Here is a 21147-nt window from a genome sequence, read left to right as displayed (position 1 = left end):
CAGGACAGCTGCATTCCTGGCCTGCCTGCCAATCCAGCATTCAGTGCTGTGGCCACCAGCAAGAAAGCCAGAGGTGAATCAAGTCCCTCTGGGATGCCAGGCAGTGGTCTGTACACCTGGGAGGCTCCGGGGAAGCCCACGCCCCCACCTCCAGCTGCAGGAGCCTTCACCCAGAGACTTGGGTCTCCACGCTGTCTGGGGACACTTTTGTCCCTCCCCCCACCCCACTCCCCAGGTCCCTCCCCACCCCACTCCCCACTTCCCACCTGGTTCCTGGACACTTTCAGCCCTCAGCTTCCATCTCGTCCATCAGTCACCCTGTCAGCTTCCGGGCACTGGTCTCTCCTTCCTGACTCAGCCTCCACTTGTTCTGACACCCCACCTGCTCTGTGACCCCCAATGTTTGTGAATTCCCACCTGCTCTGACACCCCCATCTGCTCTGACACCCCTACTGTCTGTGACATCCCCACTGAGCCCCAGGTCCCCAAACCCTGTCCTGAGCCTCAGGCCTTCTTAACCCTGGGGACCCCTGACCCTCCCAGGCAACTCTGTCCAAGCCTCTCCTGGGTGTCCTCACTCTGTCCCGCAGTACCACCATTCCCCACACACCCTGGTTCCAGCCCCTACCCCCTGCTGTCCCTCCCACGTACCCCATGTCCCTGGTCCCTGAATGCCCATCCTCCTCTGACTCACTCTAGTCCTTCTGCTCGGACTCCCCACTGTCCCCAAAACAGGAAGGTCCCTGACCCCCTGTACCCGCAGCCCTGACCTGCCCCCACCAATCAGTCTCCAACTTTGCTCTGGTCTCTCCCAACTCCTCTGCTGCCCGGCCATGCCCCTAGCACCCAGAGGAACATCCCTCCCCCGGCCCTGCCCTGGTCATTGCCATCCCAGGGCCAGCAGGTGTGACCCCGCACCTCTGTTCCCTCTGCAGCCCCAGCCCCGCCAGGCCTGGATCCTGGGGACGCTCACCCTCCTTCTCCCCCTCCCCACTCCTCTCCAAGGCTCTCCCCTGTCCTCTTAGGTCTAGACCAAGCAGGAGGCCTGGGCAGTTCAGTCGGCTCAAGCCATGGGCACAGTAGAGCCCCAGGAGTGACACTGGGGCAGAGCTGGTCTCCCCACCACCTTGAGCACCCACCGTGGCCTGGAGCAGAGACCCCGGGCAGCTGGACCCACTCGCCCCCACACACGTGGGTCAAGGGCAGGGACACGCAGTTAGGATGCCATGCCTTGGACACAGAGCGGCAGGGGGACAGAACACAGACGGGCAAAGGACGTGCAGGCACCACACACTCGAGGGCCACGCACACACAGTCCAGTCATGGGGGATGAGGGTACAGCGGGCGACGGGGGTGGGACACACAGGAGCGAGCAGTATTAGTCTAGGGGTCAGCCGGCTGCGGAGGACACCACCAGTCCCCAGGCCCGGGGCTGGGCAGGGGTGTCTCCGCAGACCTCGGGGGATGTGGTGTTGCTGGAGTAGATGAACCAAGGGGCTGCTGGTCTGGGAGGAGCCTGACAGGGTCTGAAGCAGGATCCCCCCCACCTGGAGCCCCAGGAGTCCAGGGTCAGCAGCCGGGAAGGACCCTGCTCCCTCTCCACCCCGCCTCTGGGGGGGCAGTCAGGCCCTCCTGCCTGCGGAGCCTGGCCCTGCCTGGCCCCCTCTTCCCTTCTGGGAGCAGAGGATTAACTCTGACAGGTTCCCACACAGGGCACCGAGGGAGGATGAGAGAGCCCTGCTCTGCAGGGTGGAGCACGGTGCCACCACTCTGAGGGGAAAAACAGGGCCTATGAAGGGCACAGGAGACCCTTCCTGGAGCAGCTCAGCACCTGGTCTAGACAGGGGACCCCAGGAAGCGAGCTGTCCGGTGCAGACACGGTCAGTGGGGCCACATGGATGGGCCACAGGACCCTCTGTCCATGGCCTCGAGTCTCACTCTCACTGCAGTGTGAAGACTTGGGGTGGGGGAGTGGATGCAGGGAGAGACCCCAAGCCCAGAGCAGTCTGCCAGGACTGGGGGCTGCTAACTGGGGGTGCCCCAAACTGGGACGGCCAATACCCTGTCTCCACTACCTCTGCACTGGGCATAAGTGGGGCCCCGGGGGCAGGGTGGAGGTGCAGGGGCAGGACCCCAGCCACTGAGACAGGCAGGAAGCAGAACAAGGGACAGAAAACACCTGGACAGACAGATCCAGCACAAGAAAGCAGCTGAGGGTGGGGGCAGTCAGGAGAGGGGACCAGGGGAGCGAGGAGGGGGCGTGTGGCTCCAGATAGGGGCCACAGGCCGGGCGGGGCTGGCTCAGGGGGCCCTGGGACAGTCCCCAACAGAACAGAATCACACCACACGCTTTCCGCCCATGCAGTCCTACCTGGAGGCCCCGTAGGTTTGAGTTTGCGAGCTTTCAAGTGTTTTTCACACACACACAGAGGGAAAGGAACAGAAGATTGTAAAAGAACGGGAGAAGAAAAACGAAATGAAAAAAAAATAGTTGAGGAAAGTGGGGGAAACAACAGAACAAAGAAAATTAGCACGAGGGTCGGTCCTGCCTCAAAGGCTGGGAGCACAGGGCCTGGGGTGAGAGCGAGTGCCCTTGGGCCCCCAGCACCCCGAGACTGAGTGTCCCCGGAAGTGCTGGTGGGTCGAATGCTGGAGAGGGGAGTGGGCAGCACTGTCTCCCAGGTGACAGATCCCGGGAGAGGCAGGTGGGGACCTGCAGGAGGACTCTGCCCCAGTGAGGGCTCCGTGGGTGGACACCCAGGGGCAGGTGAGGGGACTCTTCTGGCTGAGAGGACCCAGAGTTCAGTGCTCACCGGAGGGCACCTGACCTTCATGGACTCCGGCCAGGCCCCCACCCTTCTCACCTTGGAAATCATCCTGAGCCCAGGCCTGGCACCAACACACCCCAGGGGCAGAGCCTGGAAAGGTGCCCACTGTCCATGCGACCCCCGGGGGGGTCCCCAGGACACTCTCTCCCCACAGGGATCCTGGGGGTGTCTGCACCTTGTCCTGCTGGGGCCTCGCTGTGGTCCGGGGGGGTCTCTCCTTCCTCGACAGAGACCCTGGCCCTCGCTGGGGGTCAGAGGGTCAAGGTTATCCTTTTGTTTCTAAACACAGGGCCCACCACCAGTAGGGCTGCACGGGGCTGTGGTCCGTGGAAGCAGCCGCATTTACCTCTGTGAGCTCAGGGGGCCGTGTCCACCAGACTCACACACTACACCCCTGACAGCAAGGACACTAAGCAGGGGGCGGAATGAAGGTGAAAAATAAAAGCCGCAAACTATAAAACAGAGAACAAAGTTAATAAAATAAATCACACACGATTCATTTTTGAAAAGTACATGTTTTAAAGAAAAAGAAACAAAAAGCAAACAAAATGATGAACAACTGAAAATGGGGATTAAGAACAAATGGGGGGCACACACAGGCAGCGTGGTGGGGGGCAGAGGTACCTGTACATGGGGACGGTCACCGTGCGCTCGTAGTACTGCCACGTGGAGTGCAGGTCCGTGCGTGACAAGTTGGTGGCATAGAACCTCCAGGCGGACTGTGGAGAGGACGGGGGTCAGGCGGGCGCTAGGGGCCCTCCCGCCTCTCCCGGGGCTTCGTCCCCATGCATCCCTCTGCACTGGCCTCTGGACAGCAGCCCAGTGTCGCTCCCACCCCACGGGCCACAGTCACCTCTGCAGAGTGGAGTTGGGAGGGGGGACCCGGCAGTGAGTCTGCATGGAACTCCAGTTCTTTCCCTTCCATCTGTCCCACCTAATGCCTGGCAGCCATCACCCGGCATCATGGTCACCTTCCTGCCCTCCCTGGGGGACAGGAGGTGAGGGCCAGAGCCAAGGACATGGGCTGCATCCTCCACTGTAAGGCTGAACCCCTGCAGGGCGCAGGCCTGCCCTTTACACCAGCCTTGGCCAGGCCTGGCCTCTGTTCCCAACAACTCTTGTTAATCAGAGTAAAATACACATAACGTAAAATTCACCCTTTTAAAGGGCACAGTTGATTGGCGCTAAGCTTGTTCCTGATGCTGTGCAAACGTCCCCTTGACAAACACCACACTCTCACCACCTCAAGACTAAAAGCCCCCAACCCACCAGCATGACTCCCCACTCCCTCCACCCCTGGCCTGCCATCCCTGATCTGCATCAGTCTCTGTGGTTCCCCACTCTGGACACTTCCTAGCAATAGAATTTCAGTGCCAGGCCTCCTGGGTCTGGCTCCCTCCGTTTAGCGCGTTCCCAAGGCCTGTCCCTGGTGGAACCCGTGTCCGAGCCTTGTTCTTTTTAAGGCCAGACATATTCAAGCATGGGGCTTCCTAGGTGGCTCAGTGGTAAAGAATCTGCTGCAATGCAGGAGATGCAGGTGCAATCCCTAGGAAGATCCCCTGGAGAAGATGGCAACCCACTCCAGTATTATTGCCTGGGAAACCCCAGGACAGAGGAGCCTGATGGGCTACAGTCCTTAGGGTTACAAAGAGTCAGACACAACTGAGTGACTAAACAACAACAACAAGATTCGAGTGTGTGGACGGACCACATCTTCTGCACCCTTTCACTGGCTGAGGTGGTGTTTCAACCTTTGACTCCTGTGAACAGTGCCACTGCGAACACCTGCGTGAAAGTTTTTGGCTAAACACCTGTTTCCAGTTCTGTTGGGTGTTCACCTAAGAGTGGGAATTCTGGGTTGTGTGACAGGTTTAACCTTTGGAGGAGCCACCAAACTGTCTTCTACAACAGCCATACCATTTCACACCCACTCCCACAGCAACGTATGAGGGTTCTGACTTTACCTCCTCATCAACTTAATTTTTTTAAATTGTAGCCATCCTGGTGGACATGAAGGACTTTTGATTTGCATTTCCTCCATGAAGAATGACGTTGAACATCTTTTCACGTTCTTATAGGCCATCTGGTATATCTTCTTTGGAGAGATGTCTACTTAAATCCTTTGCCCATTTCTTAGTTGGGCCGTTTGTCTGTTTGTAGTTGAACTACGAGTCCTTCATGTATTCTGGATACCAGATCTCTATCAGATATCTGATGTGCAAATATTTTCTCCTATCCTGTGGGTTATCTTTTTACTCTCTAAGGAGACAGTTCAAATAGTGTCCTTGGATGCACAAAAATTTCTCTTTCATTGCTTGTGCTTTTGGTGTCATATCTAAGAAACCAAAGTCTCAGAGGCTGACTTCCTACCACATGAAGTCAGGTGAGGTAAGCACTTAGGGTCTTCTCCGGTCACTTCTGAGCCTGCATTCAGCGCTGGGATGTGTGGCCTCATGGAGTCCCCAGTGTGTGGGGGTCCTTCCCTAATTCCTCCCCATCTCCCACCCTCCCCCAATAACTTGGAGCTTCTCAGAGAGGAGGGGGCTGTGGGGAAGTGATATCTGTTCAGGCCGCGCTCCTTCCCTATGCTGCTCAGACCTCGAAATCACTGGGAGTGCTAAGACTTTGGTGTCAATAGTGGGTGGGACTCTTGTCAATGGGGGGGTGGGCATTTTTGTTCTTCTTTACACTCTTTTGCATTTAAAAGAAGCAGTCGATTGAAGTTCTTACGGTGAAAGACACAGGTGTACATATACACACAAAAGTAGGCAGCAGCATGGGCAAGACCACATCTTTAAAAAAGAAAGCCAGGTGAGGGGCTAGGCCAGTGTCCAGCCAGCAGTAAAGGTCAGTCAATGCCAAAGGTCCACTGGGTCCCCCGGCCCTTGGGAAGGGCTGTGGGAAACTCAGCCCCTTGGGCAGCCTGTGCCCGGCCCGCACTTTCAGGATGGCTCAAGAAGCACTGCTGGACGCTGCATGGCCACTGTGACCCCAGTGATGGGGTGGGTGGTGCAAGCTGGGCAGCACAGACATGGCTCCGCCACCTACCTGCATGGGGGTCTCTGAACCCCCACCCCACAAGTGCAAGGCAGTGTTGGTGCTGTGAGGGGACAGTTCGGGGGCACCGGTGACAGCCTGGCCCAGGGCCCACAGACCGCTGGCCTTGATGTTACCTGTGCCACAGGTGCCAGGCCACTGCAAGCATCTAAGTGACTCTCAGCACAGACTTGAATTCCCCGACAGGAGACAAACACCAGAGGGACTTCGCTCTAACACCTCGGGCCCAGGCCAGGGGTCCCACGGGTCCGTGTGGGGCCCACATGGGGGCTATCTGGACGCACCTGGATCAGACCTGCTGCAGGGTTCCGCCTCTTCTCAAAGTGCTTCTGACGGTGCTGCTCTTGAACTTTCAGTGCAAAGCCAGACCCCAAAATGCCCTGCAAGTCACTGGGGTCAGACAGCGCCCAGGGACCAGAGCCCCCCAACCTTGCCTGCACATTCCTGGCCCCACCTTCTCGCCCCTACCCCCAGCCCCTAGTCACCAGGAGACAGACTGGGGGCTTCAGAGTGGCAGGGCCCACTCTGAACACATCTGAGCACAAAGGTTACAGTCCTTCCCAGTCTACACTGCAACGAGCGGGGGGTGAGGCCCAGGGTCTCAGAGAAGAGCACCTGGACAGCAGCACCACCAGCTGCCCCACGCCCTGCACAGCTGCAGGGGGAGGGCTGACAGGCCCCCACGCCTTCTGCAGGAAACCTGCCAGAGCCACGTCACCCACAGCTCCGCTCCTGGCCACAGGGACCCAACTGGTCAATCCCAGGGCTAGGAGGTGCTGATGGGGACCCAGAGATGCAGTAACAGGGGAGCCCTGCCCTGCCCCACGTGACCCCAAGGAAAGCAGTGGTCGCCGAGGGGGCCAGACTCCATCCCCCGCAAAGGCAGGAAAGGCGGGACTCACGGCAGGAAGAGCAAAGAAGGAGACACCGATGAGGGTGAAGGTCGCCGCCAGGAGCCTCCCGTTCCAGGTCTGGGGGTACTTGTCCCCGTAGCCGATGGTTGTCAGGGTGATCTTTGAACAGAGGGCCCGTCCTCAGCCAGGCCTGGCAGGAGCCAGGGCCCTTCTGAGGCCTCAGGGCAGCTGGACAGACCCCTGCCCCATGCTGCCCACGCAGGGCCCGTGAGGCCGGGGTCACCACCAGCCACCCTTCCCCACTCAAGAACCAAAATGATCAGGGGGCGGGGGGTGGGGTGTTCGGCCTCCACTCTCAATTACACCTGAGGTGGGCAGGGCAGGTTCACCCAGGAGGGCTGAGCTCCAGCCGGACAGGTAGCCAGGAGGCTCTGACAAAGCAGGAGCCTCAGAGGCAACAGGGCCAAGGGACCCTCTGAGGATGCTCAGGGGTCATGTAGGGGCCTTTGGAGGGGGGCCTTGTAAGCTGAGGCCAGAGAGGGAGGGGCCCAGCTGCCAGGAGGGGCATGGGATTGGGGGCACCTCCACACACAGGATCTCACGAACTTCTCCCTCAGAAGGTCATGTACTCCCAAAACAAGGGCAGACTTGGGGGCATGGAGGATTGCTGGGGCCTCGGTCCTTGGGGCCAGCATTCGAGGCCAGTGTTCACAGCCAGCATTCGGGAGGCCAGCTTGAGAGCAAGGCGGTGGGAGGACTCCCCCAGTGCCCATGAGGCCCCTCCAAGGACCACCAGCCCCCAGAGCAGAACAAGGGGATCTCAGGTGGAACGGTTCCCAAGAATGATGGGATGGGGAGGGGCCAATCTCATCCCATCAGAGAGCAGAGGGAACCTTTAAAGTCTGCAGTTCACAGAGAAGGGACTTCCCTGGAGGTCTCTTGGTCAGGACTCGGCACTTTCATTGCCGAGGGCCCAGGTTCAGTTTCTGGTCTGGGAACTAAGACCCCCACACATCAAGAAACACGGCCAAAAATGAAACACTAAAATAAAAATAAAGTTCACAGAGGAAACCCCCGGTTTAGGTGGGGAATATGCAGAAGGGGTTCCCCGTCTGAGTGTCCAGCACCCCCAGAAGAGCTCGCAAAGGAGGGGCACTCCGGCCCCCACCTGGGGGCGTCCACGGAAACAGACAAAGAGGAGCTAGACAGAGGTCCTGGCTCGAGCTATTGGGGTCGAGGTCTGCGGGGCCCTTTGGAGGGTGGCCCAGGAAGCCTTTTCTCAGAAGAGGCCGTTGCACTTGGTGACAGGAGAGGGGCCCATAAGCGGCCCAGGAGGTAGGTGGCCGTGAGCATGGGTCAAAAGTTCACCAGCTCTGGATGGAGTCCCTCTCGTCAGGAGCAGCCTGGGAGGTTGAGTCAGGGGGTCTAGTTCCCCTTTTTGAAACTCTCCTCCATCAACATGACAGGCAGCACCGCCCATCCCTCTCCATCACAGAGATCACACAGGTTGGTCAGCAGAGAAGGAAGGTGACCGGCCATGGCTGGGCACAGGCTCCCTGAGGGCCAGGCTTCCTGCCACCCCACATAGACCAGTGCATCCCCCACCACGGCCCACCTGGGACACCACCTCCACGTGGCATCCTGGTCAGAAGCAGCCAGCAGGTGGCCCCAGAGAGATGTCTCCAGGCAGGAGAACTGAAGGTCTGCTGTCCAGGCCTGGGCAGTCAGGGGCATACCGTGGGGAGGGGTGGGGGGAGCTCAGACCATGGGCAGGAGGGACCCCAAGGCAGGGCACGCCCGGCGAGCACATCCTTGGTGAAGGCCCCTCTCCTTGGCCCCAGAGGCCAGACACTTACCAGGCCCCACCAGAGTGCATCCGCGTAGGTATCAAAGTGATCGTTCTCCCCCTTCTCCGCCAAGTACACCAGAAACGAGGCCAGGATGAGGCAGAGGAAGCCGATGTACCAGGCAGTGACCAATTCCTGAAAGAGATGGCCACATCACAGCTGCCAGGCTGGCACCCAGCCCAACCCGCCCAGGAGCACAAGGTCCCATCTGGCTGGAGGTTCGCTGAGCTCTGAGTCCCCTGGGCTTCCGGGGCAGGTACCTCTCCCGAGAGCTGGCTGCAGAGTCCCTGGGAGCCTCAAGCCTGGGCAGACAGGAGAGGCAGCTGGTTTTCCAGCCCCAGCCCCAGCCCTGGGTGGTCCCACACCTGCGCATCTCACCCCTAGAGGATGGCAGGCAGGGATGGCCCAGAGCCGCATCCACCCAGGAAGGGAGTGGTCCTGAACGGCTGTCAGCGGGCAGGTTGGAGAATGTCGGGCCTGCTGGGGCCCTACCCAGACTTCCCTGAGGCTGAGGGAGACTCCCACTTTGTCTTGTCAACCAAAGCCCAGCCTCGGGTCCTCAGACAGGAAGGACAGTGGGGAGGAGGCTGGGGACCAATACGGCCACCCACCAGCAGGAGGGCCTCTCCGCACAGCCTGGCAGGGTGGGGTCTGGGCTTGTGGAGCTCCTGGGAACACAGGGTGGGGATCGGGAAGGACCTGGGACTGCAGCCACCTCGCGGGTCCCACAGCCAGTGGCCACCATGAGCCTCAGCCTAATGGGCAGGTGACTGGGGGATGGGCACTAATCCAGCACACCCCCCACCATGGAGCCAGCCGGTTCTGGGTGGGACCCAAATGGACCGGGCCTGGCAGAAAAGCTGGAGAGACGAGGTCAAGGGTCAAGTCATGGGAAGATGCCCAGAGGAAACGAGGGGCTGCGTCATGCCCGGCCAGCCCTCCGCACCCTGGCCTGGCACCGTCACCTTGCTGTGCGCGTAGACCACAGAGCCCAGCAGCTTCCAGGTGCCGCCCCGCCGGTCCATTCGGATCATGCGCAGGATCTGCAGGAAGCGCAGGCTCCGGAGAGCCGATGTGGCGAACACATTGCCCTGGGAACCAGCAGCCAGCACGGCGATGGACGCGATGAGCACCATGATGTCTGTGGGAGATGGCGGAGCTGGGGGGTGGGCCCTCTGCTGCAGAAGGGCGGTCCCCACCAGGGCTCCGGGAGGATGGACAGATGGACACACACAAAGGGCCAGCAGGGCCTGGTTCCACAGCCCACCCAGCCCAACCCTTCCCTGGGCACGGCTGCCCAGCACCTCACTGCCCTGCAATCAGGCTGCATCAACCATGGGCTCTGACGCCAAGAGGGCAGGTGGGAAGAAACTTCCAGAAAGAGCCGGTCCTGCATTTGTGCCTGCCCACCTACCCCCACCGGGCCTCACCAATCACACAGAAGGGCTTCCGGGCAAACTTGAGCCGCCCTCTCCAGCCGCGATACCGACAGCAGCAACCCGCAGCCCAGATCCGCACGAAGTACTCCACACCGAACACCACAATGGTTACGATTTCCTGTGGGTGACACTGCAGCTGAGCCACTACAGTGGGGGGGGTCCCCGTCCTGTGTAGTTGGTGTGTGGCCCCGTTCTGTGTAGCTGGCGTGCATGCAGGGCACAGAGGGCAGAGCTGATGGAAGGTCTCAGGTAATTGCCAAGTGGGGGGTGCTCCCAGGCCTGGGGCAGCTCCAGGACACAGGGCAGGGGGGAGGAGGACTCCCCAGAGGTGCATCTGGATGCAGGATCAGCCTCCCTGCAGCCCTGCCTCCATCACCAACAGCAACACAGAAATCACCCTGCAGTTGCCATGGCGCCCACCCCTACCCATCACAGGACTGCTGCGAGCTTCACAACCCCCACCCCACGCCCACATCTGCCGGGAAACACCCCGCACTCCAAGGCGGAGGGGGCCACCAGAGCCCTCAGGCTCCAGTGAGAACGAAAGGTGGAAAAGGGCACAGGGACAGTGGGGGCGGGGGCTGTCAGGTGCTGTGATGACACAGGGTGGGGGGGCAGGCCGGGAAGAGGGTGCTGGGGTGTTGTAGGGAGGGGCCAGTGGAGGCTGAGGAAGTTGCAACATCACCAACGTCAGGAGGGGAGACTGGGAGGAACCGAAGGGCTACCAAGAAGAACAGTGGGTGCCAGGAGGGTGGGGGGTCCCTGCCAGTGGGGGACCTGGAGGGTCAGATCAACGGGATCACGGGCAGGCTGCCACCCGCGGCCTCGAGTGCCATCAGGCCCTCCGCGCCATCCTGCGGAACCCACCAGGATGTAGAGCGCGCCCTCAGAGCTCTTCTCGTACTCCTTGATGGTGGAGAACACGGACAGCACGAGACAGGAGAAGACCAGCAGGAACCTGGGGACGGAGCAGAGGGCGGTCAGCCAGGCCGGGTGCCCAGTGGCACAGAGCGGGACAGGGCAGAGCAGGGACACCCGCCCCCCAGGGCTCCATGGCAATGACCAGCCTCATCTGCTCTCTAGGACACCCACCACGTGTCCCTTGTCTGTCTGCTCCCAAAGCTCCTAAAACAAACAAGGGGCACAGCCTCCTGGGTCACTGGGCAAATGAGAACTGAGCAAATGCCACAGCCCACCCCCAAGCAAGGCACCCCAGGCATGGTCCCCCATCCCTGTCCACAGCTCTCCTTGCCAGGCTCACAGGCAAACACTTCCTGTCCCCTAGTTCACACCGGCTTCACCCATGCCGTCCAGCATCCTTGACCACCAGAACACACCTGCAGGCAGTGTTGGGAGGGGGCACAGAGAACTGGTCAATTTCCAGAACCAGGAACTGCTGGGCAGCAGGCGTCCAGCCAAAGGGGACAGGGTGGGGCTGGGATCCCAGGGAGCAGAGCCCCTGAGGGCTGCTGACAGGGGTCCAGGGCTCCTGAGGTGCCCTCCCACTTTATCACCACCTGGGAAACCCCAGGCACCTAGCTCCACCTTCCCTGGGTGTCGAGACCACTGGCTTCCTTGGTGGCAGAGGTGGAGTGGAAATGAGACCCTCAGAGCCAACGCCACATGGTCCAAACTCAGCCTGACCATGGCGACAGACTGGGCCCGGCCTGCCCAGTCTGGCCAGAATCACCAAGGGGGTGCTCAGCGCCAAGGCCTACTGAGCCTCAGCCAGATCCAGGGGTACCTCCAGTGGTCCTGCCCACGTGCCTGGAAGAGGCCTGGCAACAAGGTCCAGAGAGGCACAGGCCACCCCCCTCACAGGGCCGACCCAGCCCCTCCTTGGAGCATGGCCCCTTGAAGACAGCTCCATCATCGCCCCTGGCTCCATCCGTGTCCCTGGCTCCATCATCACCCCCGGCTCTATCTGAAGGCCGCTGGCTCAGACAAAAGGCACGCGAGGAAACGGTCACATTTCAAAACCGCAATTAATTTCCTTTGCTCATTAGCCAATTTATTCAATTAGCTGAGCCCAGGGACAAAAATGTCCAGATGTCTCATGTGCCTTATATTCATAAATCTTTGCTGGCAGTATCCTCCCCTCAACTCTATTGGTGAGAAGGAGCCCACATGCCCAGAGAGGGTCTGCCAGGGTTGGAGGAGATCCCAGGGCAATGGTCAGGATGCCCAGGCCTGGGTGGTGGGAGAGACTGAGAGGGTCGCCCACCTCAGAAGGGGTACCGGGACCCAGCTCAGCTCAGTACCAGGACTCGGGAGCTGGGGGGGGACATACAACCGGGTGAGCTTCCCTGAGGAGGTGTCCACCACACTGCAGGGTGAAGAGCCAGTGGGGCCAACAGAGAAGGGAAGCTGTTCCTGACAGAGGGAAGAGTAAGTGGGGTGGCCCTGGAGAGGTGTAAGGGGTGGACAGTGAGCCCGGGACCCGGCAGAGGGCGAGTCTGACCAGACTGGAGATCAGGGTCCCCGGGGTGCCTGATGCCATCCTCGTCTGTCGGGCAGGCAGAGCCCAGGGCCACAACCACAAACCCCAGCTCCTTGTACTGCATAAGAACACTCCTCTAGAGAACAAAGGAAAGGCCAGGACTCTGGGTGACCAGGCCCTCTCAGCCTGGCTTCCTCGAGGTGGCTCTGCCAGCGTCTCAGAACGTTCCAGAATGTCCCACTCTTCCCAGCAGACAGAGGCCAGGCTGTCGGGAGCCCCATCAGCAGCTCAGGAGGCAACCCTGCAACCCAAGGTGGGGACCTCACAGCCTTCCTCCCCCACCCCCGGAAAGTGCCGGCCACACTCCCAGTTTTGTTTCTGATGTTTTGGGACAGATGGCCACAGATGGCACCGCCAGGGGATGCAGGGGAGTCAGCGGGACGGACGCTTGGAAAAAGGCTGGCACGCCCACTCGACGAGGAGGAAGCAGAGGAGGGCGGCAGACGCCCCCAGGGAGCGAGCACCCCTTACACCGTGCTGCCAGGTCCAGGTGGGGCCCCCACAGATCTAGAGGAACACCTCCAAAGTGCAATGATGCCCCCACAGCCCTTGGCCACTCGCAGGCAGTTGGCTGATGGAAGTCACTTACTCCAGGGCCCTCCCATCTGCAGGCACCTCAATGACTGATGGCCATCCCCACCCAGCATCCAGCCATAGCCTGGCCCGCAAGACTTCCAACGCCCATGCCCATCTAGAGACAGGGAGGCAGAGGCCCTACAAGCCTAGGAGGGGGCTCTGCCTCTGGCCTCCTGGTTTGAGACACTGCATTCTTGGTGATAAGTGGCACTTCAGTGGGGCCTGGCCTCCACTGGAGCTAGTAGGGGTGGGGGGCTAGCTCAGACGTGGGTGCCGCTCTCCCACAGGACAACACGGGTGACCACCCCTAGCCCTGTGGCCATTGCAAGGTGCCCACTGCAGTTATGCTGGGGCCCTGGGCACCGGGGCATCCTGGAGATGCTGGGGAATCTGAGCCAGGCAGGGTCTCTCTTGCCTTAGTGACCTGGGTTCTGGCCTCCAGCAGACTCCTCAGAGCTGGCAGCTGTGTCTCAGAAGAACTCCGTCTGCCCCGCTCCTCCTCAGGAGAGGAGTTGCAGAGGTGCAGGGCAGACACCGCCAACAACGCTGGGGCCCTGGGAGGCCAGCTATGTGCTGGATACTGACCCCCCAGGCCCCAGAGTCTGCTTCCTCCCAGACAGACCGGTGAGCAGGTCCACCCCACCCCCAGCACGCTGGGAGACCAGCCTCTCTGCTGCAAGGTTCATCTTAACGCCCAGCATCATCCTGCACCTCTCCCTGCCACCTGACCAAGGCCCCAGGCCCTGGGGGAGGGTAGTCCTCATGCCCTCCAGCCCAGGAACTGTCCAGGTTGCAGGGAAAGAAAGGAGCGGTGGCAGGAGGTGTCCACAAAGGCAGTACGTGGTGGCTAATTATGATAATGAATTCAATGTCAGGATGCTTCCCTGGCAGCAGTTGCCATGGAGACAAGCATCTCGAGCACTTGGTCCCCAGCCCCAGACTCCAGGCGCTGTGATGGGGGTCAGGCAGTGGGGCCGGGCAGGCAGGCACAGCGGACCTTGTTCACCTAGGCAGGGGGGAGGTGGGCCACCTGGAGAGTGAGCATCAGCCAGAACCACCACAGCCCAGGTGCGCTGCCGGGCCTGCACCACCCAGAGCACCCAGTTTACCAGCAGCCACGGCAGGGGGTGAGGGGTGGGTTGGCCCCAGCCCTGCAGGATCCGAAGCAGCAGGAAAGACCTCAGCCAGATGGCAGGAGGGACATCCATGGCCTGAGCTCTGGGCAGAGATGGACCCCTCTTTTGAAATAGGTCCTGAGTGCAGGGTTCTGTTGATGGAGAGGAGGGGCAGGAAGGAGATGACAGGAGGGACTGAGGATGCTCGAGGCTTGGGCAACAGCCATAGGAGCCCCCCAGCCAAGGCTGACAACACCCTTGAGGCAGGTAGCCCACAGCTGTGCCCGCAGGCCCTGGGTGCACGTGTGTGTGTGTGTGGTCTGCCTGCCCCTGTGCTCTGGGGAGGGACAGCCCCCACTTCCGGAGGGAGAACCCACTGCCTCCGGCTCTTCCCTCCCGCCTCCTCCCCCCATCTGACTTAAGGGAATATTTCTCTTCTGGAAAAACATGACTAAGCCTCTGCCACCTCATCCCATGTCACTGTTGGGAGGGCACCAGGGTGGGGGCCGCGGTGCAGGCAGGGACAGCCCCCCAAGGTTGTACCTGCAACCCAGACTCCCCCCTCTCCAAAGACTGAGTCAAAAGGTAGCTGGGATTACTTGCCTCATTCTACATATTTAATGAGATAGGCGTATGTGCTCAGTCATGTCTGACCCTGTGTGACCCCATAGACTACAGCTCGCCAGGCTCCTCTGTCCATGGGATTCTCCAGGCAAGAATACCAGAGTGGGTTGCCATGCCCTCCTCCAGAGGATCTTCCTGACCCAGGGATCGAACCCACGTCTCTTACGTCTCCTGCACTGGCAGGCGGATTCTTTACCACAAGAGCCACCTGGGAAGCCCTTAATGAGATAAACCTCTCATAAGCAGGTGGCAGGGTTGGGAGGAAAAATAGTCATGTTGCTATCACCCGTTTGCTCGCCCCCAGGCCCCCAGAGCTGGGAGAGGAGAGTAGGGAGGGGTCACTGACATCGAGCCCCACCCCCAGGCTGGAATCCACAGCATGTCTGCTACACGCCAGGTACTCAACAACCAACAGACAGGGAAGGTGTGCGTCCATTTTACAGATGAGAGCACAGAGGGAGCACAAAGGCTGTGAAGCTGCTCATTGCGGCTGTGGGGGCCAAGCCTGAGCTCCCCTTCCACTGGCGGGGTCCCCAGAATAACGTCCATTCTGATAAGACTGTGCCTCCCGGGGGGTGGGTGACCCAGGAGTCAAGAGAGGCCGGGGGAGGGGAAGCCAGCGTGTGAGGTCCCCGGGGAACCTCCCGCTGCCTCGTCCTTCAGGACTGCAGCCGGTGCCGCAGCCTGGAATCTAATTTCACTGCCTAATAAACTGCTCTGCCTCCAGGATCCGCTGCCACGTCCAATCTCTGGGAGCGACAGGAAGCCTGGATTCCTGACGGCTGCTCAAGGTGCAAAGCAGATGCAGGGAACCACTCGTCATCCTGCCAGGGTTGGAGAGAGCTGGAGGTTCCATGCAGACCTCTTCCCTGGAGCCTGGGCAGGGAAGAGGGGCAGCGCCAATGGGGCAGTGCCCAGCCCACTGCAGCCCAGCCAGGCCAACCAAGCCTGCTGCCAGGAGAACAGAAGGTACTTGGAGGCACCACCTGAGCCTAAGGCCATGGGGGTGAAGGAGATGGGCACTGGGAACCTCGCAAACAGCATGAGCTCAATCAGTGCCTTGGATCTGACAGGCCCCGACCCAGGAATCTCAGACCCTGGGAAGGTCCAGTTTCAGACTCAGCATTCAAGGGCTCTACAAATGACCTTGGCTTCCCTTGTCCTGGCCCCCAACCCCTTCCCCTGCTCCCTGCTGGACCAGAGGTCACTCCACATCCACAGCAACCCACACATCCAGCCCTCTCTCTCCCAACACCCAGGGCAGGAAGGTGTGCTCGGGGGACCCCTTATGCTCCCACTGGCCAGTACCCCAGATGGCCCTTGTCCTCCAAAGCCTCAGCCACAGGGTGAATCTGGTGAATGTCTGATCCTACCCTTCCCAAGCATTGTCCCCTGACCACTCACCAGTTAGAAGTCCCAGGTTCCAAGGGACCCCCCAGTACCCCCAAAAGAGTAGACATCTGTGGTGAAGCCCCAGGGGCTCCAGGAGCCACAGGAAGGGCTGTTCCCTGGGGCCAGGCCAGACAGGAGGACCCCCGGGGACCTGGCAGGAAACCCACTGGCTCAGCACCCACTGAGGCCACTTCCAAGTCCCTCCCATCTCATCCCCAAGATGCCCACTCCACACGGGACCACTCTCCACTAGTCACCTGTCCGCACCCAAAACCCAGCATTGAACAAAGGCTCACCTGAGTGCCTTCCTCCATCCCACATCAAACAGGTTTTGGGGTATTTTTTGTTCATGTGTTTATTTTAGCCACATGGCATGCAGAATCTTAGTTCCCTGCCCAGGGATTGAACCCGTGCCCCTTGCAGTGGAAGCTTGCAATCCTAACCACTGGATGGCCTTGGAATTTCCCCTCCATCCCCCATCAGAGTCCACCCGCCGCCAGCCTGCACACATGGATGGAACCCCTCGTCATCCCCACCTTCCTCAGACACAACAGTCCCCACCAGGCTCACAGCCCCCATCAGGGGTCCTCCCTGCCAAGACCCCATCTCAGGCCTGCTCCCCCAGACTCTTCCTCTAATGTGTCCTGACTGCAATCCACCTCTCTGTTCCCCATTCCCACCACCCGCCACCTCACCAAGACACCTGGAGGAGCACCCATCTCCTCCTGCCAGCTCGCCTGCCCCAGGGCCTTTGCACACTCTCCTCCACTGCCTGGCACTCTCTGCTGCATGCCCAGTGCAGGGCTACCCCCTCCTCATGCCCAGGTGCCATGCTCAGCGTCACCTTCTGCAAGAGGCCCCCACCTCCCTCCATTCTCTCTCCTGGGGCCCCTGATCATCCTCGTGCCGGCTCCCCTCACCTGCTCTGCTCATCCATCCCCACAGTGTGCAGCCAGAACCTGCACATGGGGCGGGCCCACATCCCGACGAAGGGCAAGGTCAGCTCCAGCCCACAGCCTCCATCACACAAGGCTCAATAGTGCAGACCCACCAGACAGTTTGGGAGCAAGGAGGCAAGAAGCGGCCATGGACAGAGGCCCAAGGGACCCAGAGGCTTCTGAAGGCAGAGGGTGGGGGTCCTGGGACCAGGAGAGTACCGCACACCCCAGGGAGCCTGGCCACACGTGAGTTCACAGGCGGCAAATGCACTCATTAAAAACACAGGAAATATTTGCATGTATCCACACAGAGCCATGAACTCAAGTGTTCACAGCAGCTCCAGACACCCCAAACTGAGGGGGACACCGCACAGGTCATCAGCAGATGCACAGTGGGCAACTGGCCCCTCTGCAGTGGAATATACTCGGCCTTTAAGGGGAGCAAAGCACTGACCCAGGTCACAACCTGGATGAACCTTAACACATGACGCTCAGTGAAGGAAGCCAGATGAGAAAGTCACACAGTATGTGATCCGCTCCCATGAAATGTCCAGAACAGGAGCCACGGCCCCAGGGGCTTGAGGTGGGGAGACAGACTGGATGGGCTTGGGTGTCTTAGGGGGGGACAAACATGTCCCAAGACCAGACAGCTGGTGGCTGCCCCTCACCGTGAACCCAAAAAACGCCCCCAATTGGCCACTTTGGAATGACTAATTGTACATTCTGTGAGTTTCACCTCGATTACAAAAGAAAGACGGGCAGGTTGTCAGGCTCTGAAGAAGCAGGTGAAGCCCCATCCACGTGCTTGCGCCCAGGCCAGCCTTCCCACCTGGGCCTCAGCTTCCCTCTGAGAAAGTCTCAGACAGCCCACCCCTCCCCACACACTGCTTCCCGCACCCCTGCCAATAGGGAACCTGACCCATCCTTAGAGGAAAGACACTGCTCTGAGGCCCCTGGGGGCAAGAAGGGCCCCAGCCTCCCCTAGAGAAGCCTCAGCACCCACTCGCAGGGAGCAGACAGCCACTAGCTCGTTGATTTCCTCAGTCATGGGAGAGGGTCCCCTCCAGGTGTGTTTTCTTCCATGGTCTTCACTAAGCTCTGTCCTCGTAAGGCCTGGACTCCCCCAGCCCTGGCTCACTCTGGGGGCCCCTTCTGGAGGTGTGTCTCCCAGGCCTGCCACACACTCCCCCAACACAGGCACCTTTGGGAACTGCCCTGATCAGGCGGTCAGCACAGCTCACTCTGGCCCATACAGGTCCCACAGCCCTGCCATGTGGAAGCCTGGGCAGGAGTGGGGTGGGGAGGGGTCCCCCAAGGGCACACTGCAGTGGACAGGCTACTTGGCTCAGAACACAGGGCAGACACCAGCTTTCGGGGTAGAGGGGCTCCCCCAGTTAGGAGGTCAGTTTGGACCACACCCCTGGTATCCAACATCCCCTTTGTGAGCACAGGAGCCATTCAGGGCTCAGGGCATCCCAACCACTGCTCTCCTGACTCAGAATCTCTCACAGAGTCACCCCCCGCCCACTGCCCCCAGGTTAACAGGACAGCCAGGCTTGCTCCCCCAGACTCTTCCTGAAGACCCTCCAAGTAGCTCTCCAGCTGGTCCTCTGCCACGCTCCCATGGCTCCCAGCTCACTGGTCCTTTACAGACACCCCCGGTTTCCTCTCAGCCTTCACTTCACGCCTCCAGCAATGGAGGGCTCACCCTCACGCAGGACCTCATTTTAACAAGCCCCCTCCTGGGCCAGCCCTGGTCCTGACCCCAGGGCCCCTCCCCAGGCCAGCACCCAGAGCCACCAAGGGCACAGGGTAAGGGATCGGGGACAGGGCCACCTTTCCCCCAACTCCGGAGAGACAGGGAGCCTTGATGACAGAGACAAAGTCCAACATTTGCCCAACCGAGGCTTGTCTGACTCCACGGGTAAATCCCCACTGTGCACGGTCAGCGTGGAGGAGGGTGACAGAGTCTGAATCTGATCTCCTTTGAGAAACACAGATGCTCAGAAACAGATCAGGAATGACAAACGCGCCTCCTTGGGTTTTCTGCATCTTCTCCGTCTCCTACAGCGGACGTGTGCAGTGTTCGGAATCAGAAAGGATAATGCACCATAACCAAGTGTTTCTCTAAAAGGCCGCCAGCCCCCTCCCTCAGACCACGCGGTGCTGTCTGCCCACTGCATGGCCTGAAACACTGGGTTTCCATCCAGACGATATTAATTCAGCTCTCAGCTAATTAAACTGCAGATTGGAGAGAACCATCTTGGAGAATGTTAACCAAGGAGGAAAGAGCCCTCTAAGCACAAACAGCTGAATCTGGAGACAGAAGCAAGTGGTCCAGACAAAGGGTGGCCATGCGTCTGCCCCAGGAGCCCCTTCCCTGCGCCAGCCAGTCATGGACAAAGCTCCCGCTCTCCACGGTCCTGCACGGAGTTCACAGGGAGAACTGGCTAAGGGCTCCTGATCAGGACCACGGCCAGTGCCCTGCCCGGCCCTCCAGTCACACAGGACCCAGCCTCCCATCCTGACCCCAACCACCCACCCCCCACCAGAGGCTGAGCTCTAAACACTCCCACTTCTTGTTCATCCGGTGAAAGTCAGAACCCTGCATCAGACCCTGCCCTCCTGCTGGAGGGCCGTCCCAGTACTGCCTCTACATCCTACATCAAGCCTCCGTCTCCCCCGTGGATATGGCCCAGCAGGACTGGCAGCCCCTCAGGGCCCTGCTTGCAGGAACAGAAACAGATTAGCAGGTGCTTGCCCAGGCTCCCCCAACTTCTGCACCCCCCATGACCCCACTTCCTCCCCCAGAGCCTGGGATCCCAGGAGAAAATGGCCTTTTTTTTTTTTTGAAACTGGCCTTTTCCTCAGACAAACCCTTCAAGTATTTTTCCAAGCGTTAAATGGAAAAGCAAACTCAAGAGTTCTAAGCTCTCTAGTTGGGTCAAGACTGAAGCTCCAAGGAGGGAAGGGGGGCCAGACAGGACCTAGGGGAGGAAGGGGCCTGGGTAGGGGCCACACGCAGCAGACTGCCAGGAACAGCCTGGGAGCTGAGACCTGCCACCACCGCGGATGGCCAAGGGATCGCTGAGGACAGTTTCCACCAACTCCTCATAGGACTTTCTGGAACAAACATGTTCTGCACAAAACTACAAAATTATTCCAGATAATCCAAAAAAAATAAAGAACTAATTGTATTCAAGACAGATAGCAGGCAAAGTCTAAGAACACTCAGATCTGAGCACATCCTGAGGGTGAAGGTCAGACTCAGGGATGGAAGCTGGAACACACCCAGCCTCCTGTTTCAACTGAGTGAAGCCACCATGGCCTCTACAAGGAGCTGCCGGGAAAGGCCTGCCTGTCTGGTGTCCCCTTTCTTTGGCCAATCCCAGATGCTGGGCAGTGGGACCAAAACTCTAGGCAGCTGGTGGCCAAGGAGAAGTGAGAGTCCCCTCACAGGCAGACCTTCCCCAGACCAGGGGTCTCACCACGTCCTTGGGGCTGCTAGAGAAGCCAAGGGCCTTGCCCATCACCTGCCTGGCTGAGTGCTGGTGGCCCCGCTCACCAGTACGTAGCCTTGGATCTGTTCATGAGCCGGGCTCATCTGGGCTCGCACGCCAGTGTCATGACACCTGACAAAAGCCCTGTTCTCCCTCCAATGGGCACCATCCTTCCTATCCCCAGGGGAACCACTTTCCATGGCAGAATGCACACTTCCCACAGCCAGGCCTTCACAACCTTCACAACCTTCTGGGGCCTGCCTCCCCCACAGGCTCTGTCTGGGCTGCGGAAGAAGCCACGCAAACTCAGAGCAAATCGGGGGATGTGGGTTGCGGCTCTGCAGCAACCCCTCGGGGGGACCAAGGGTCCCACAGCCGACCCATCCAGGGCCCTGGAGACCCACACATCCCCAGCCCAGCTTCCTCTTGGATGAATGGAAAGCTTGGTGCCGCCCAGCTTCAAACAACTGACTTCAG

The 21147-nt window shown here is 59.9% G+C and overlaps 1 protein-coding gene across 14 annotated transcripts in view; it reads right to left on the bottom strand.

Annotated features, from left to right (window-relative positions):
* KCNQ2 (potassium voltage-gated channel subfamily Q member 2) overlaps positions 1–21147 on the bottom strand; it is a 49039-nt gene that overhangs the window by 21816 nt on the left and 6076 nt on the right. For 9 of the 14 annotated variants that reach the window (XM_043479878.1, XM_043479884.1, XM_043479879.1 and 6 more), the window contains exons 2-9: positions 10893–10983; positions 10017–10143; positions 9552–9727; positions 8596–8721; positions 6788–6898; positions 6170–6265; positions 3453–3547; positions 2372–2401 (exon numbers count right to left, since the gene is read on the bottom strand). In XM_043479878.1, the coding sequence (XP_043335813.1) occupies positions 2372–2401; positions 3453–3547; positions 6170–6265; positions 6788–6898; positions 8596–8721; positions 9552–9727; positions 10017–10143; positions 10893–10983 (852 nt within the window). Of the gene's footprint in view, positions 1–2371; positions 2402–3174; positions 3281–3452; positions 3548–6169; positions 6266–6787; positions 6899–8595; positions 8722–9551; positions 9728–10016; positions 10144–10892; positions 10984–21147 lie in introns of all 14 variants that reach the window. The other 5 variants (XM_043479880.1, XM_043479882.1, XM_043479887.1 and 2 more) reach the window with 2 other exon arrangements.

The sequence above is a fragment of the Cervus canadensis genome, chromosome 10, assembly GCF_019320065.1.
Source record: "Cervus canadensis isolate Bull #8, Minnesota chromosome 10, ASM1932006v1, whole genome shotgun sequence".
NCBI lineage: Eukaryota > Metazoa > Chordata > Mammalia > Artiodactyla > Cervidae > Cervus > Cervus canadensis.
This window is presented reverse-complemented; position numbering and strand designations above follow the sequence as displayed.